The 15,342-nt window shown below is 44.0% G+C and overlaps 2 protein-coding genes across 3 annotated transcripts in view; both read left to right on the forward strand.

Annotated features, from left to right (window-relative positions):
- TACO1 (translational activator of cytochrome c oxidase I) overlaps positions 1 to 10,526 on the forward strand; it is a 13,705-nt gene extending 3,179 nt beyond the window's left edge. The window contains exons 2-6 of the mRNA XM_019944317.3: positions 6,347 to 7,069; positions 7,374 to 7,480; positions 8,848 to 8,975; positions 9,470 to 9,647; positions 9,979 to 10,526. Of these exons, the coding sequence (XP_019799876.1) occupies positions 6,790 to 7,069; positions 7,374 to 7,480; positions 8,848 to 8,975; positions 9,470 to 9,647; positions 9,979 to 10,179 (894 nt within the window). The 5' untranslated portion in view covers positions 6,347 to 6,789 and the 3' untranslated portion in view covers positions 10,180 to 10,526. The remainder of the gene's footprint in view (positions 1 to 6,346; positions 7,070 to 7,373; positions 7,481 to 8,847; positions 8,976 to 9,469; positions 9,648 to 9,978) is intronic.
- The window catches only part of MAP3K3 (mitogen-activated protein kinase kinase kinase 3), a 71,670-nt gene continuing 65,838 nt past the window's right edge, over positions 9,511 to 15,342 (forward strand). The window contains exon 1 of one of the 2 annotated variants that reach the window (XM_033846826.2): positions 9,511 to 9,647. The gene's annotated coding sequence lies outside the window, so the exon portion shown is untranslated. Of the gene's footprint in view, positions 9,648 to 9,978; positions 10,081 to 15,342 lie in introns of those variants that run through there. The other variant, XM_033846827.1, reaches the window with a different exon arrangement.

Raw genomic sequence — 15,342 nt, forward strand, 5'->3', positions numbered from 1 at the left:
TGTCCTCAAGTCCATTCTCTACATCTCCGTCTTTATTCCTGTCCTGCCCCTAGGTTCTTCAGAACCATTTTTTTTTTCTTTTTTAGGTTCCATATATATGTGTTAGCATACGCTATTTGTTTTTCTCTTTCTGACTTACTTCACTCTGTATGACAGACTCTAGGTCCATCCACCTCACTACAAATAACTCAATTTCTTTCTTTTTATGGCTGAGTAATATTCCATTGTATATATGTGCCACATCTTCTTTATCCATTCACCTGTTGACGGACACTTAGGTTGCTTCCATGTCCTGGCTATTGTAAGTAGTGCTGCAATGAACATTGTGGTACATGACTCTTTTTGAATTATGGTTTTCTCAGGGTATATGCCCAGTAGTGGGATTGCTGGGTCGTATGGTAGTTCTATTTTTAGTTTTTTAAGGAACCTCCATACTGTTCTCCATAGTGGCTGTATCAATTTACATTCCCACCAACAGTGCAAGAGGGTTCCCTTTTCTCCACACCCTCTCCAGCATTTATTGTTTGTAGATTTTTTGATGATGGCCATTCTGACTGGTGTGAGGTGATAACCTCATTGTAGTTTTGATTTGCATTTCTCTAATGATTAGTGATGTTGAGCATCCTTTCATGTGTTTGTTGGCACTCTGTATATCTTCTTTGGAGAAATGTCTATTAGGTCTTCTGCCCATTTTTGGATTGGGTTGTTTGTTTTTGGATATTAAGCTGCATGAGCTGCTTGCATATTTTGGAGATTAATCCTTTGTCGGTTGCTTTGTTTGCAAATATTTTCTCCCATTCTGAGGGTTGTCTTTTCGTCTTGTTTATGGTTTCCTTTGCTGTGCAACAGCTTTTAAGTTTCATTAGGTCCCATTTTTTTATTTTTGTTTTTATTTCGCTTGCTCTAGGAGGTGGGTCAAAAAGGATCTTGCTGTGATTTATGTCATAGAGTGTTCTGCCTATGTTTTCCTCTAAAGAATTTTATAGGGTCTGGCCTTACATTTAGGTCTTTAATCCATTTTGAGTTTATTTTTGTGTATGGTGTTAGGGAGTGTTCTAATTTCATTCTTTTACATGGAGCTGTCCAGTTTTCCCAGCACCACTTATTGAAGAGGCTGTCTTTTCTCCATTGTATATTCTTGTCTCCTGTATCAAAAATAAGGTGACCATATGTGCGTGGGTTTATCTCTGGGCTTTCTATCCTGTTCCATTGATCTATATTTCTGTTTTAGTGCCAGTACCATACTATCTTGATTACTGTAGCTTTGTAGTTATGAACTGGGTTTTGAAGGCTGAGTTGGAGTCTTCTGGGAGTAAAGAAAGATATTTAAGGCAGAGAGAACATCCATGCATAAATCTGTAGAGGCAAGAAGAATATGGCTCTATTCAGAGAATGGTAAGGTGATGTGGGGTTTTGTGTGGGGAGTGGTGGGAAGTGGGTCTAGAGAGGAGAGCAGGAGCAGGTGGTCTTGTGCTTTGTAGAAAGTTTAGACCTTCCTCCTGTACGAGACTTTGGAAAATTTACACAGAGGGAAGTCATGCTCAGTTCTGCATTTTAGGAGGCAGTGAAGAACATGCCTCTGAGTGGGGGTGAGACAAGGAGTCACCTCACCTATTAAAATAGTCAAAATAAGAAAAAGCAAAAGCCTCACTAAGGCAGGAGCAGCAGGGAAGGAGAGGGCAGGGCACAACCGAAGAGATTTAAGGGACAGGCTAATCAGGATTCAGTAATCTGTTGGCTGTGAAGGCTGACCAAGAAATGATAACTCCCACGTCCCCTGGGTGAGGACATCAGGCTCTGATGGCTGACTAGAATTTCCAAGTCCAAGCTGGTTTCCCGAGCCTGTGCCCCAATGTGATAGGATGGAGGAGTTTTATCCCACTGCTATTCAAATGCTGTTAGTCCTAGATGAATACTCCCTCTGTTTATTTTTATTTTCAGTCTGTGCTCTTGTTGAGCCATTTCAAAGGAAAAGAAGAAAGACATTTTGATTGGTTCAGTGAGCCAGTATTTAGTAAGTGCCTTCCACTTTAGTCACGTCATTCAACCTAACTGCAAGGAATATATTTTTCCTGTGTGCCTAGGAAGAGGAAATAAAGTAATGTCTCCACCATACCATCAAATTAGCAAGAGTATCTGGAATAGTAATGAGTGTGGTTCTATTCATTGAGAGCCGTTAGTACTAGACGACACCTGTTCAAACCTAGTAGAATGATGCCTTCAGCCAGTCTTTAGAATCCAAGGTTCATTGTAAGTTAAAAATTTCAGGGACTTCCCTGGTGGTACAGTGGTTGAGAATCTGCCTGCCAATTCAGGGGACATGGGTTCAAGCCCTGGTTCCGGAAGATCCCACATGCCGTGAAGCAACTAAGCCCCTGTGCCACAACTACTGAGCCTGTGCTCTAGAACCCGTGCTCTGCAACAAGAGAAGCCACTGCAATGAGAAGCCCACACACTGCAACGAAGAGTAGCCCCTGCTCACAGCAACTAGAGAAAACCTGCGTGCAGCAACAAAGACCCAAAGCAGCCAAAAAAAAATTTTTTTTTTCAATGATCTTGACAGCCAGGTCTCTAGGGATGGTTCAGTCACCTGTGAATTCATTTTGAGACATGAATATTAGCTCAGACTGAGAAAGTAAAAATCTGCCCTGCCATTCATCACAGATAAACAGACACAGATAAAACCAGGTGCAAAGTTAACAGGAAACAATATTTCTCCCAAGCACACACTGCAACTTATCAGATAATAATTCCCTTCTCTGGGTGGCTTTTAAAAATTCACTAAGAAACTGTTCTCTAAAATCAGACTGGGAATTCCCTGGTGGTCCAGCGATGAGTCCATGCTTCCACTGCAGGGTTCAATCCCTGGTCGAGGAACTAAGATCCTGCGTGCCACGTGGTGTGGCCAAAAATAAATAAATAAATAAAATAAAATCATAGACTGTCGGGAAGTTTGCTGTTTGAAATTATGTCCAGTGAGAATGAAGCCTTACAGTCTTGCTTGGAGAATCTAAGTTGCTTTGACAGAAAAGCAGCCTTGATTTCCAACCCAGGTGTAGAACTTCAGGGCTTTCTGAACACAACTTTCCACATTTAACATTGTAGTTTTCAAGGAAACTTAACCTTGGGTCTACTTTGCAGTCCAGAGCTGATGTTGACTCTCTTTTCATATAACTCTGTATTCCTTTGAGTATATCAAACCCTGTTTCATTGAAATTTCACCTAACCTCCACTCATTCCCATAATTATATAATAGAGATCTTTTCCTTTAGTGAGACACTCCACCATCCCTCTGGTGTGCAGTTTGCCTTGTTGCAGTGAGTTGATAGACTGACATTGTTGGACTACAGCTTTGCCCTGGTGGGTTTAGGCTGATTGGACCAGGACTATCTCAAACTTTGTTTTGGCCTCTACTCTTTTTTTATTTTCAATTAATTTATTTATTTTTGGCTGTGTTGGGTCTTCGTTTCTGTACGAGGGCTTTCTCTAGTTGCGGCGAGCCGAGGCCATTTCTCATCGCGGTGCACGTGCCTCTCACTGTCGCTGCCTCTCTTGTTGCGGAGCACAGGCTCCCGAGGCACTGGCTCAGTAGTTGTGGCTCACGGGCCCAGTTGCTCCGCGGCATGTGGGATCCCTCAAACCAGGGCTCGAACCCGTGTCCCCTGCATTGGCAGGCAGACTCTCAACTACTATGCCACCAGGGAAACCCTTGGCCTCTACTCTTATTTGTGATTATAGATTTCCTTCATTTGCTTTTTGCTACTTGAAGTAACATTTATGTTAAGCTATATTCTTATTTATTATTATTATTTTTAATAATTTTTTTTTGGCTGTGTTGGGTCTGTTTCTGCACGCGAGCTTTCTCTAGTTGTGGCGAGTAGGGGCTACTCTTCATTGCGGTGCGCGGGCTTCTCATTGTGGTGTCTTCTCTTGTTATGGAGCACGGGCTCTAGGCACGCGGGCTTCAGTAATTGTGGCACGCGGGCTCAGTAGTTGTGGCTTGTGGGCTTAGTTGCTCCGCAGCATCTGGGATCTTCCCTGACCAGGGCTCAAACCCCTCTCCCCTGCATTGGCAGGCGGATTCTTAACCACTGCGCCACCAGGGAAGCCCCTAAGCTATATTTTTAAATTACAAAAAGTAATACTCTATATGAATAGCTAGCAAGCACATGAAAAGATGATCAACATCATTAGTCATCTGGGAAATAGAAATCAAAACCACAATGAGAAAAAACAAACAAACAAAACCACAATGAAATACCACTTCATACCCACTAGGATGACAACAGCTAGAGTCAAAAAGAGATGATAACAAGTTTTGGCAAGGATGTGGAGAAATTGGAACCCTCATGCACTACTGGTAGGGATGTAAACAATGCAACCATTTTGGAAAACACTCTGGCAGTTCCTCAAAAGATCGAACAGAGTTACTGTATGACTCACCAATTCCACTCCTAGGCATATACCCAAGAGAAATGAAAATATATGTCTACGCAAAAACCTGTATGTGAACGTTCATAACAGCATTATTCAGAATGGTCAAAAGGTGGAAAAAACCCAAATGTCCATCAACTGATGAATGGATAAATAAAACGTGGTATATTCATGCAATGGAACATTAGTTAACAACATGGATGAACCCTGAAAACGTTATGATAAATGAAAGAAGCCAGTCAAAAGAACCACATATTGTATGATTCCATTCATATGAAATGTCCAGAATAGGCAGACCCATAGAGACAGAAGTAAAGTGGTGGTTGCCTAGGACTGGGGGAACTGGGGAAAATGGGGAGTAACTGCTAATGGGTACTTTCTTTAGGGAGTGATGAAAATGTAAAATTTGGGTGATGGCTGCACAAATCTGAATATACTAAAAAACATTGTACGCTTTAAATTGGTGATTTGTATGATATTTAAATTACATGTCAGTAAAGTTTTTGTTAAAAAAAAAAGCTGTACTGGGCACAGGAGTACAGTCCTGCTCTCAAAGAATTTAATATCATGGCAGAGACAAACATTTTGATATTAAAAAAGTAAGTGTTAAGGTACAGACATGTATGAAGGGTTATGTGAACACACAGAGTAGAGCATCTGAACCCAAACGGAGAATTTGCAGATGTTTTCCTCTGGTGGGAAATGATGCCTGAGCTGAATCTTGAAGGAAGAACAAAAATTAGCCAGAAGTGAGGTAGAACAGCAAAGACACAGGTTTGTGCTTAATACAAGAATTGGGAGAAGCAGTAGGAGCAATCTGGTGTTTCTGCATAATCTGCAAAGTACAAGGAGGAGAGTGCCCAGCCCAAGTAGCTTCGATAATAAAAAATAATAAATTAATAATTCATAAGTGCACTATTAGTTACAGCTAAAAACTCAAAGAAGGACTCTTAGGAAGGCTTTAACCAAGGAGGGGACAGCTGAACTGGGTCTTGAAGCACGATGAAGATTTTATCACCGAGACAGTGAAGTTCACTCCAAGCAGATAGGGGCAAAGAGGTGATAAAGACTTGTATTCAGAGTACAGTGAGTATAATTCCCTCCAACTGGACTGTAGTGTCAGGACATGAGACCAGAAGAATGAGTAGATCTGAGATTATGAAGGTTCTTACATAATAGCTAAAAAATAACATAAAACCTATGCCTGTGTATTTTATCCATTATCCCATTTAATCATAGCAAGGCCATTCTACAGGTAAGAAAACTGAAATATAGGAAAGTAAAGGAACTTGCCCAAGGTTACACAAGTAAGTGTAACAACCGGGGTTTGAACCCACCAGTTCGGACCAGAGGCCACAAACTTAACCTGCTCTCTATCTAACACACCAAGTTTTTGGATTTAATCTCACCAGCCTGGGGAGCCACTGGAAAGTTGTTCACAGTTCCTGCTTTGTTTGTTCTATACCTTCTCCTCCTAATGGCATCGGTTTTCTCTTCTGTGAGAGCAGAGGGAAAATGCAGAGGCGAATTAGGCTCCAGGAAACTCTTCTGATCATCCTCCCTCTCCAGGATGGCAAGCGTCTCTTGCATTTAGGGACTTCATCACTATGATTGCTGCTGCTATTTACATAAGATTTTATTACTTTAACGCTCCAAGAGCTTTTTTCAACCCTCTTACGTTGGTAAAGCAAGTAGGAGCATCCTTATTTACAGATATCGAAGAGGAAGTTCAGAGAGACTAAATGATTGGATAAATCACATCTCTGGGCGGCGATTTCCCTACCTTAAAGTGAAGTGATTGAACTACCTATTTCTTTGCAACAACAAAACATTTATCATTCTAGGCCTGCTTAGAGTTGGGAAGTCATTCTGAAGCAAAATCAGTTTCATAACTAAGATGTATCTCTACTAGATCATCGTGGGAAGTAAAGTCCGGCGTTCCCCAGGCAACCAGGACGGATTGAGCACAGGGTTGCCCCACCTCCGCCCAGGCTCTGCGCAGCTGCAAGCAACAGAAAAGCAAGTACCACGCGACGGAACGGCTTTTGTGGGCGGTGGGGACGCGTTTTTGGAACGGACCGGGAAAAGGAAGTGTGCTACACGATTGAATGTACCCGCTCCCGGCTGCCGCGGGGAAGGTGCGGAGTACTTCGTGTTCCGGCTGCCCGGGTTGGGCTGCCGCGGTGAAGGTGCGGCGTACTTCGTGTTCCGGCTCCCCGGGGTGGGCCTGAGCCTTTGGCTCTCCAGTGACGGGTTGAGGAGGCCGCAGGCTCTGGACCTGCTTGTTTCAGTGGCGGACTCGGCGGACTGACCTCGGCCACTGCTCTTGCTGACCTTGGCCCAGGGTCGGAGCCGATGGCGGCTTGGGCCCCTGTCACCTTGAGCAGGGCCGCTGCCCAGTGCTTGTGGGCGCGAGGCCCCGGGGTCCGGGTGGCTCGTCCGCGCTTCCCCCCGGCCTTCCAGCCTGAGTCCCCAGGCTGTAGCCCCTGTGAGGGCCGGACGCTGCACCTCACGGCAGAAGTCCTCGCCGGGCACAACAAGTGGTCCAAAGTCCGGCACATCAAGGGTCCCAAGGACACCGAAAGGAGTCGCATCTTCTCTAAGCTCAGTTTGAGCATTCGCCTAGCGGTTAAAGGTGAGAACTTGACGGTCACCCCCCGGTGGTAGCTACTTGCCCTCACTATGCCCACGGCTTTGCTTGCCTCCTAGAGTTGGGCCAGGCCCACCCCGATCCTCGGCCTTTCATTCAGAGCGAATTGAAAACTTCTTTTCCAAAATACTTACCCAGATCTCAGTCAAACACTGGATAAAGTGTCCTCAACAAGCCGAGATCTAAGTGCTGACTTGTCGCTCTTTTGGCTGATGGGGGTAGGAGGCGGAAATCCCTTTTTTCTCTCATGTCATAATGAGATGTCTCTGCTTACTCTTTTCTATCTCAGAAGGAGGCCCCAACCCCGAGTTCAATAGAAACCTGGCCAGCATCTTAGAGGTGTGTCGCAGCAAGCACATGCCCAAGGCAACAATTGAGGCAGCACTGAAAATGGAGGTGTGTCCTCAGTTTAACTTTGTTTTTGATCACAGTCCCTACAGGGCACATGTCTGGAAGGCCACCACATACCCCTTAAATTATCAGAGAAGGGTAGTGATGTCGTTGACACTCAGCCCAAAGTCTCCTGGTGACTCTTCTCTCGGCCATTGGTTATGGGAGCACAGTCAGGAGCAGGATGTATAGACAGCGTACAGAACTATATAGCCTAGGATTGCTGAGCTGAGTTTTGAGGAGATGGGGTAAAAAGAAGGGCCACAGTATGGGGAAAGCCCTGGTGTTAGTTTGAGGAAGGGTTTGTTTTTCTGATATTTATGCCTTAAAGGAGAAAAGCCAGTAGAAATACAGAGGGTGCAGATGATAGTGATAGTGGGAGGGGCTGGGATGTAGAGCCTAGGTGTGGGAATTGTCTGCAAGCCCAGCTGAGGGGACACCTCTTCTCTAGGACAAGGGGGAAGGATCTGAGGAAGTAGTAGTCATCTTAATTGCTAACAGTTATTGAGTGCTTATTCCAGGCCAATTTCTTTGATAAGAACTTTGTATGCATTACCTCACTGACTCCTCAGAACAACCTTAAATGGAAACTGAGGCACTGAAAGATTAGGCGACTTGACCACGTCACACAGAAAATGACAGACTGGGAACCAGACAGACTCCAGAGCCTATGCCTAACCGTCATTCATACTGCCCTCCTGTCAGGTGTGGTGCAGATAAGGCGGTGGAGGCAGAGGATTTTCCCCCACCTGGTGTCCTTAATTTCCTTTGTGAAAGAGGAAGGGAGAAGTCATCAGTTGAGAGTTCCTGGGAAGACGGCAGGGCAGGGTGATGGAGAGAGTGGTGAAGATCGGATGCGCGGGCAAAGAATGAGCAGAGGCAGTGTGGGAGATCCAGATGAGATTGGTCATTAGAGTTTTTGATCGATTGTTTGAATTTTGAGGCTATGCTATTTGATAAGGCCCAGATGTGTCATTTCACGTGGCAGTACTCAGCAGCGCTGGGGTAGGAGCACAGGTGGGTTTCATGCGGGATAAGGTGTACGAGAATGAGTTTTAGTAGGCGCTATGGCGGGGTGGATGTGGGATTCAGCTGGGGAGGGGCGAAAACAAAGCTGGGAGATGGCAGATTGATTGTTCAGGGACAAGAGAAACAGACTGCCTTCCAAGTAAGGGATAGTACTTCCAATTATCTCAAAAGTTGGTCCCAAGGGCCTCCTCTCAGAGGGGAGGACAAAATTGAAGCTTAACAGCCTAGGCTCCAGCCCAGGGAGCCCATCCCATGGAGTCAACTTTGTGGTGCCTGTGGTGCCTGGGCTGGCATGTAGGAGGGAACTAGGAAACCGGAAAATGTGATTATGTTGTTTATTGCAGAAAACCAAGGACATTTATTTGTTGTATGAGGGCCGAGGCCCTGGTGGCTCTTCTCTTCTCATTGAGGCGTTATCTAACAGTAGCTCCAAGTGCCACTCGGACATCAAACATATCCTGAACAAGAATGGGTAGGTGTGTGTCTGGGGAGAGTAGAAGGGTACAGAGTCTTTAGGTTCCAATTCTGTGCAGGGAAAGTACTGTTGTTCCTGGTGGCGTTTCAAGTTTTACACACACTTCATCCTTAGCAGAATCCAAATGGGATCGTTTATTCTCCCTTAATGTGTTCTGTACTGGGCAGGATCCAAAAGACTTGTTCATCAGGTGTAGAACGAGCTCTCTGTCCCATTATCCCATCTGTCTGTATAATGTCCAGGTCTTAAAATGTACAACCAGGAATGGAATCTTAATTGCACAGGAATTGATGAGCAAAGTCTTTGCATCCTCCAAACTCCAGACAGGGCAGAAAATAGAAGGTTGGGGTTATGTTTGGATTATTCCCTTGCCCAGTGGTAGCTGCATCTGCCTCAGGAAGAGAGCTGCTCCATGTCTGTTTATACTCCAGGGGCTGGGTGGGAATGAGTGTCTAAAGGCATTCTTTCTGGCCCATTTCCTTTCCTATTAGGGGAATGATGGCTGAAGGAGCTCGCCACTCCTTTGACAAAAAGGGGGTGATCGTGGTTGGAGTGGAGGACAAAGAGAAGAAAGCTGTGAATCTGGAGCGTGCCCTGGAGCTGGCAATAGAAGCAGGAGCTGAGGATGTCAAGGAAACTGAAGATGAAGAGGAAACGAACATTTTTAAAGTGAGTGTGAAGCCTTAGTGTTTGGTGGACTTCCGAGAGGCCCCTGATTGACATGTTAAGGCATGCTTCTGTCAGTCTCTTCTTTCCTGTGCCCGGGGTACAGGTGAGATAAAGAGCTCACATATTGCACAGACATTTACTAAGAGAATACCGGATAGGGCTTACTCTCTTGAGGACGATGAGAAGGATTCAGAACATTGAAAACTCTGTTTCTGCCAGTGAAGACTTAAACCCAGTGATACAGTAATTCCATTCAGGTTTTGCAAACTTCTGTCCAGCTTTGTCCTGTTATCTCCTGGCTACTTACCTCCTGACTTTCCTTTGTTCCTAGTTTATTTGTGATGCCTCTTCACTGCATCAAGTGAGGAAGAAGCTGGACTCCCTGGGCCTGTGTTCTGTGTCCTGTATGCTAGAGTTCATCCCCAACACAAAGGTGCGGCTGGCTGACCCTGACCTGGAGCAGGCTGCCCATCTCATCCAGGCTCTCGGCAACCACAATGACGTGATCCACGTCTATGACAACATTGAGTAGCCAGGCTGTACGTGCCCCTGGCAGCCTATTCTGGAGCACAAGCTTCTGCAGCATCCTCTGAGACTCAAGCAGGTCAGGGCGGTGGGTGGTCTAGCAGGTTAGGAAGCAGAAGACCTGTAGTTTGTGGTCAGCGGAATCCCTGCACTTTTGTGAAGCCTATTTGTCAGCTCTGCTGGTGTCTCCGTGCCCTCCCAGGTGAGCCCCTCCACATCCTTCTGGATGCAGAGTGAGGCCAGTCAGCTGGTCAGATTCTGATCTCAGGAAGTTGGCCCTTGTGGGGATGGTAGGTGCCCTGAGGGCCCATGTACTAGAAACTGCTCTTAAATAATAACAGTTATTGATCTGGGTTTGCCGCACTGCTGTTGTTTGACTCTTGAGTGTTCCTGGGTTTGTGTCCAGTTGCTGGGACCCTCTTGACTTCCTTTCAAGTCTGTAGGCTTAGTTCCACTACTCCAATCCCAAGACTTTATTTTTTTGATTGACCATAGAAATGTAGCTCCCTCCAGGTACTTTGTGCTCTAGTGCTCATCTAATGGCTTAAACCTGTCATTCTTTCACATAACTAATATTGATCAAACACCTACTGTGTACCAGGAACTGCACTTACAGGCTGTTCAATTGATGCCCTGTGTTAGATCCACTCTAAGACGTAGGACCTCATGGGGAAGACACAGGATTGCTCTCTACCAGAGCTGTCCCAGGGCAATGTGAGGTGCTGTGCACGCATCCTTGTTCTCTTTGTGTGGCCTCTGTACCCTTCTTCTGTCAGAGAGCTTAAGGCTGTGGCCCCGAAGGAGATCAAGTGCCAGTGATAAGGGACTCCAGGCCCTGCTTTGCCTGGGTCCCTCTGTGTTCTGAGATTGCTCAGAGTGGACCTGTCAGCGGGCTGCGCTCAGGAAGGGCTGTACCAAGCTGGTTTTGAAAGCTGCTTGATCCCCAGAATGCCCAGCCCTGGCTCCTTTCCATCCCTGATGCCAGATGATGGGGCACTGGGAACTGGAAAGGAGATAAGAACAGAAAGAAGGCTGAGTCAGAAGCCTGGCCAGGTGGGAAATAGGGGCCTTGGTGCCTTTTGTTCCTGAGCCACTTCTGGGTTTAGAGAGACAAGGAGTGCCAACCACCTGTGCTGGAGCCCGTCAGGCGTGTCGGTCCCGGAGCGGCTTTTTGATCCCTGTTATCCACCTTCTTGTAAGTTGTTTAAGCCAGTTCTGAGCTCAGAGTAATTTTCCTGAAGGACTCGTAGGTAAATGAGGATGGAAAAGAACTAAAACCAGATTGGCTAAATGATAACTTCACCTTCTAGGAAAAACAGATTACTAATTCCATGATGACTTCAACAGCTGGAGAGTGAAGGCTAGAGGGAGGAAAACCAATGAAATAACCTGTTATCGTGCCAAAGCATATGCTGTTATACCTCATTTCATAATTTTGGTACTACCTGGCATTCTTTAGTTTTTATAGGAGATAACTCATCTAAATATCTGAATAGCACATCATTAAAATAGGGCAATGTAAAGTTTAAATGCCACTTCCTAACTTATAAGATACTTTCATATTTTATTCATTTGATTTTCAAAAAAAACCTACGAAATAGTCAGGCCAAGTATTTTATGCACAGATGATCTCATACCAAGCAGGTGAGAACTACATCTGTATGAAATAAACCAAGGTCTAGTATAAATGTTGAATATAAATTAATTTGGAAGAATGTGGTCATGCTGATCTGAGAAATCCGTACTAAGGAAGCCTGCTCTAGAAGGGAACTTGGTTACTCATGTGAATAGTCCTCTAATCTAATAGATAGGATTTGTTAATGTGAATTCTTGTGTAACCAGTTTTCTTGCATAAAGACATACTAAACAGCTCTGCACTGACCCCTGGCGGTGCCCTGCAGTCTTTCCTGCAATTACTATGGGAAAGGCAGAAATGAAAGCTTACTTGGACCTGCTCTGCCTCTAGATCTGGTAAAGAGACCCTTAGCTCTACAGGTTAAATAGTTAACTATTTAACTGAATAGTTAAGTAAAGAGGGTATGAGTTATTCTGCCACTAGAAATTATTTTTCAAAGAATATTTTATGTCAGAGAAAATGTTTACAATATAATGTTAAGTGAAAAACAAAGATGCAAAACTATATGTATAGTATGGTCCAAATTTTAAAATATATATCATACTTTATATATGAACTTTTAAAAAAAGACTAGAAGGAAGTATACCAAAATATCAAAACTGGTTATCTCTGGGTGGTGATGTTATAATTGAGTTTTATTTTCAATAATCGTATGTTACTTTATCAGGGAAGCATTTTTTTAAAAAGAAAACTAGTCACATTATTGTCCTGTTAGGGAGACAGCATGTGAGAGGGTGGGATTCAGGTGTACCTTAAAGTCAGAAGAATAGCGTCTGGTCCTGGCTTGCCTTTGCCTTATCTTTGGTCATTGTCTTAGCAACACAAAATCATTTAGAGCCTTGAGCTGGCTCGGGCTCATTTTCAAGTTTCCTTTCAGTGGGATGGAAGTATCAGTGACAGGCTCTGTCCATAGCCTTGACTCTTACGAGAAGCGCTCGTGTGGTATGTAGCTGCCCCAACTCTGCCAGGGGCCCCCGCTGAATCAGACAGGAACAGTGAAGACTCTGCCTCTAGCCAACTCTGGAAATTCAGTCGTGTGGTTGAGTTACTTTTTTTCTCTCTCGGAAATATATAGCACAGCTGTCAATAAAGCTTCACACTCTAAGAGTCCTCAACTTTTGAATCCCTGAGGACTCCTCTGAAGACATTCTATGAAGAGAAAATAAGTGAGCCAGTAGATCTCACAAAAGAGAGTGTCATGATAGATACTACGCTCGTCTTGACTGAAATCACTTTCTCTCTTTATTCTATCCCCAGACAGTGAATGGGATAGAAGTTTTTACTTTTTCCTCTTTTTATCTTTCTTTGGTTTGTGCCAAAAAGGTAACCTTTATTGTTTTTTAAAAAGTCAAACGTTATAGAAATATACAGCAAAAAAATTAAAGTCCCATCTAATCCTAACCTCCTAAAATAACAACCACCATTAACAGTCTGCTCTTCTCATTGGTGTCAATCTTCTGGGGCACAAATTCTGACTCTTGTCAGTTGCTAGCAACCTTGGGGAAGAACTTAACCTCTTTGTACTTATTTCTTCATCTATAAAATGGGGATAATAGCATCTATATCATAAGGCTGTTTTGAGAATTAAATAAGTTAATATATGCTAAGCACTTAAAACAGTGCCTGGCAATAGGAAGTGTTCAGTGTATGTTGGCCTTTTTTCCCACTAAGTGTGAAAGAACTATTTTAAAAACTGAAATGTGATCACCCTATATATATCTGCTTTATAACCTGTCTCCTGCGCCCCCTGCCCCCAGATATATCCTGGATTCCTTTTGGTATTAGAATGGAGACGTCTGCTTCATTCTTTTTAGTAGCTACGTAGTATTTTATTGTATTAATTAATGTGCCATAATTTATTTAACTAGTCTCTATCAATGGACATTTGGGTTGTCTATCTTACAGAAGATGCTACGATGAACATTCTTTACCTTTGCTCTCTTGCAAAATATTCTTTAGGATAAATTTATAGAAGTGGAATTTCAAAACGAAAAGCAATTTTTCTTTAGAAGTAAATGTCCATATATAAAAATGTAAAGGAGATGTAAAAATCTTCTGTGTACATCACTTCTTAACAATGCAGATAAACTAACTGGTTGAACTGGTAATCTGAATATATTCCACTTTACCTCTGAATTAAAAGAATTTTCATCAAATTAGGTGATAGGTTTTTTGGTTTGTTTTTGTTTTTACACCAAATGCATTGAGCTATCCCTTAAGGAAATTTATTCATTTGTATTTATTGTTCCCTGTCATGTGTCCTGTGCTCTTGGAAGAAAAAAGGAAAATGTGCAGCTGGTGTGTGATTGGCTGCCTAATGAGTCTTGGGGTCAGGAGTGGCTCACGTGCTTAACCAGGAGCATCTACTCAGTGTAAAACTAGGGGAATAGACTTGAGAAGGCCTGGCCCAGTTGGGAGCCTTCACATGGGGAAAATGAAGAGTGAGGAGAGAGACAACATAGAGTAGATAAAATACATAGCTAAAAGGGCACACCTGTGGAAATTACATTCCATTACTAACATACCCATTTGAAGTTCGCTTATTTATTCAACAAATAATTGTTTTTTTTTAGGATTATATGTTGAGCACTTTGACTATTTTTAAGAGCCAGTAGAGTGAAGCCTAATTAATTTATATCTTGTGAATTCTGAGTTTTTTAAAATATTTATTTATTTGGTTGCACCGGGTCTAGTTGCGGCAGGTGAGCTCCTTAGTTGTGGCTCGCCAGCTCCTTTAGTTGAGGCACGTGAACTCTTAGTTGTGGCATGCATGTGGGATCTAGTTCCGTGACCAGGGATCAAACCTGGGCCCCTTGCATTGGGAGCACGGAGTCTTAACCACTGTGCCACCAGGGAAGTCCCAAATATTTGTTTTTTTGAATGTGCTGTGAGAGATGCTAGACCATCTTTTTTTTTTTTTTTTTTTTCAGTACACGGGCCTCTCACCGCTGTGGCCTCTCCCGTTGCGGAGCACAGGCTCCATTGGTGCAGGCTCAGCGGCCATGGCTCACGGGCCCAGCCGCTCCGTGGCATGTGGGATCCTCCCAGACCGGGGCACGAACCCGTGTCCCCTGCATCAGCAGGCGGACTCTCAACCACTGTGCCACCAGGGAAGCCTTAAAGTTTTTAAGCAGAGCATGACAGGATCAGGTATCCATTTTAAAGGATCAGCCTGTGATGGGAGTGATCTTGAGAGGCTGTTAAACTAAGTAATCCAAGTGAGAGATTTTGGGGGTTTGAACTAGGATGGTGGAGCTGGGGCTGGGAGAGGAGTGGACAGATTGGAGACATGGTCGAGATTAGCTGTGGGGGAAGGGAAATGGAGAGAAAGAGCTCTCCAAGTTAGATAACTCAGAAGCATCCAGCTTGGGGAACTGAAGATGGAGAGAGGATATAGAGAACTATGGAGGAAAATGATCAGTTCAATTTGGACCTGTAGAATTTGAGGTGCCTGTGGGGTACTCAATGGGTGATGCCTCTGAAGTTCAGAAGAAAGCCCAGTATGGTAAATGCAGCATGGGAATGTTTGAGATG

This window comes from Tursiops truncatus, chromosome 20 (assembly GCF_011762595.2).
Source record: "Tursiops truncatus isolate mTurTru1 chromosome 20, mTurTru1.mat.Y, whole genome shotgun sequence".
Taxonomy (NCBI): domain Eukaryota; kingdom Metazoa; phylum Chordata; class Mammalia; order Artiodactyla; family Delphinidae; genus Tursiops; species Tursiops truncatus.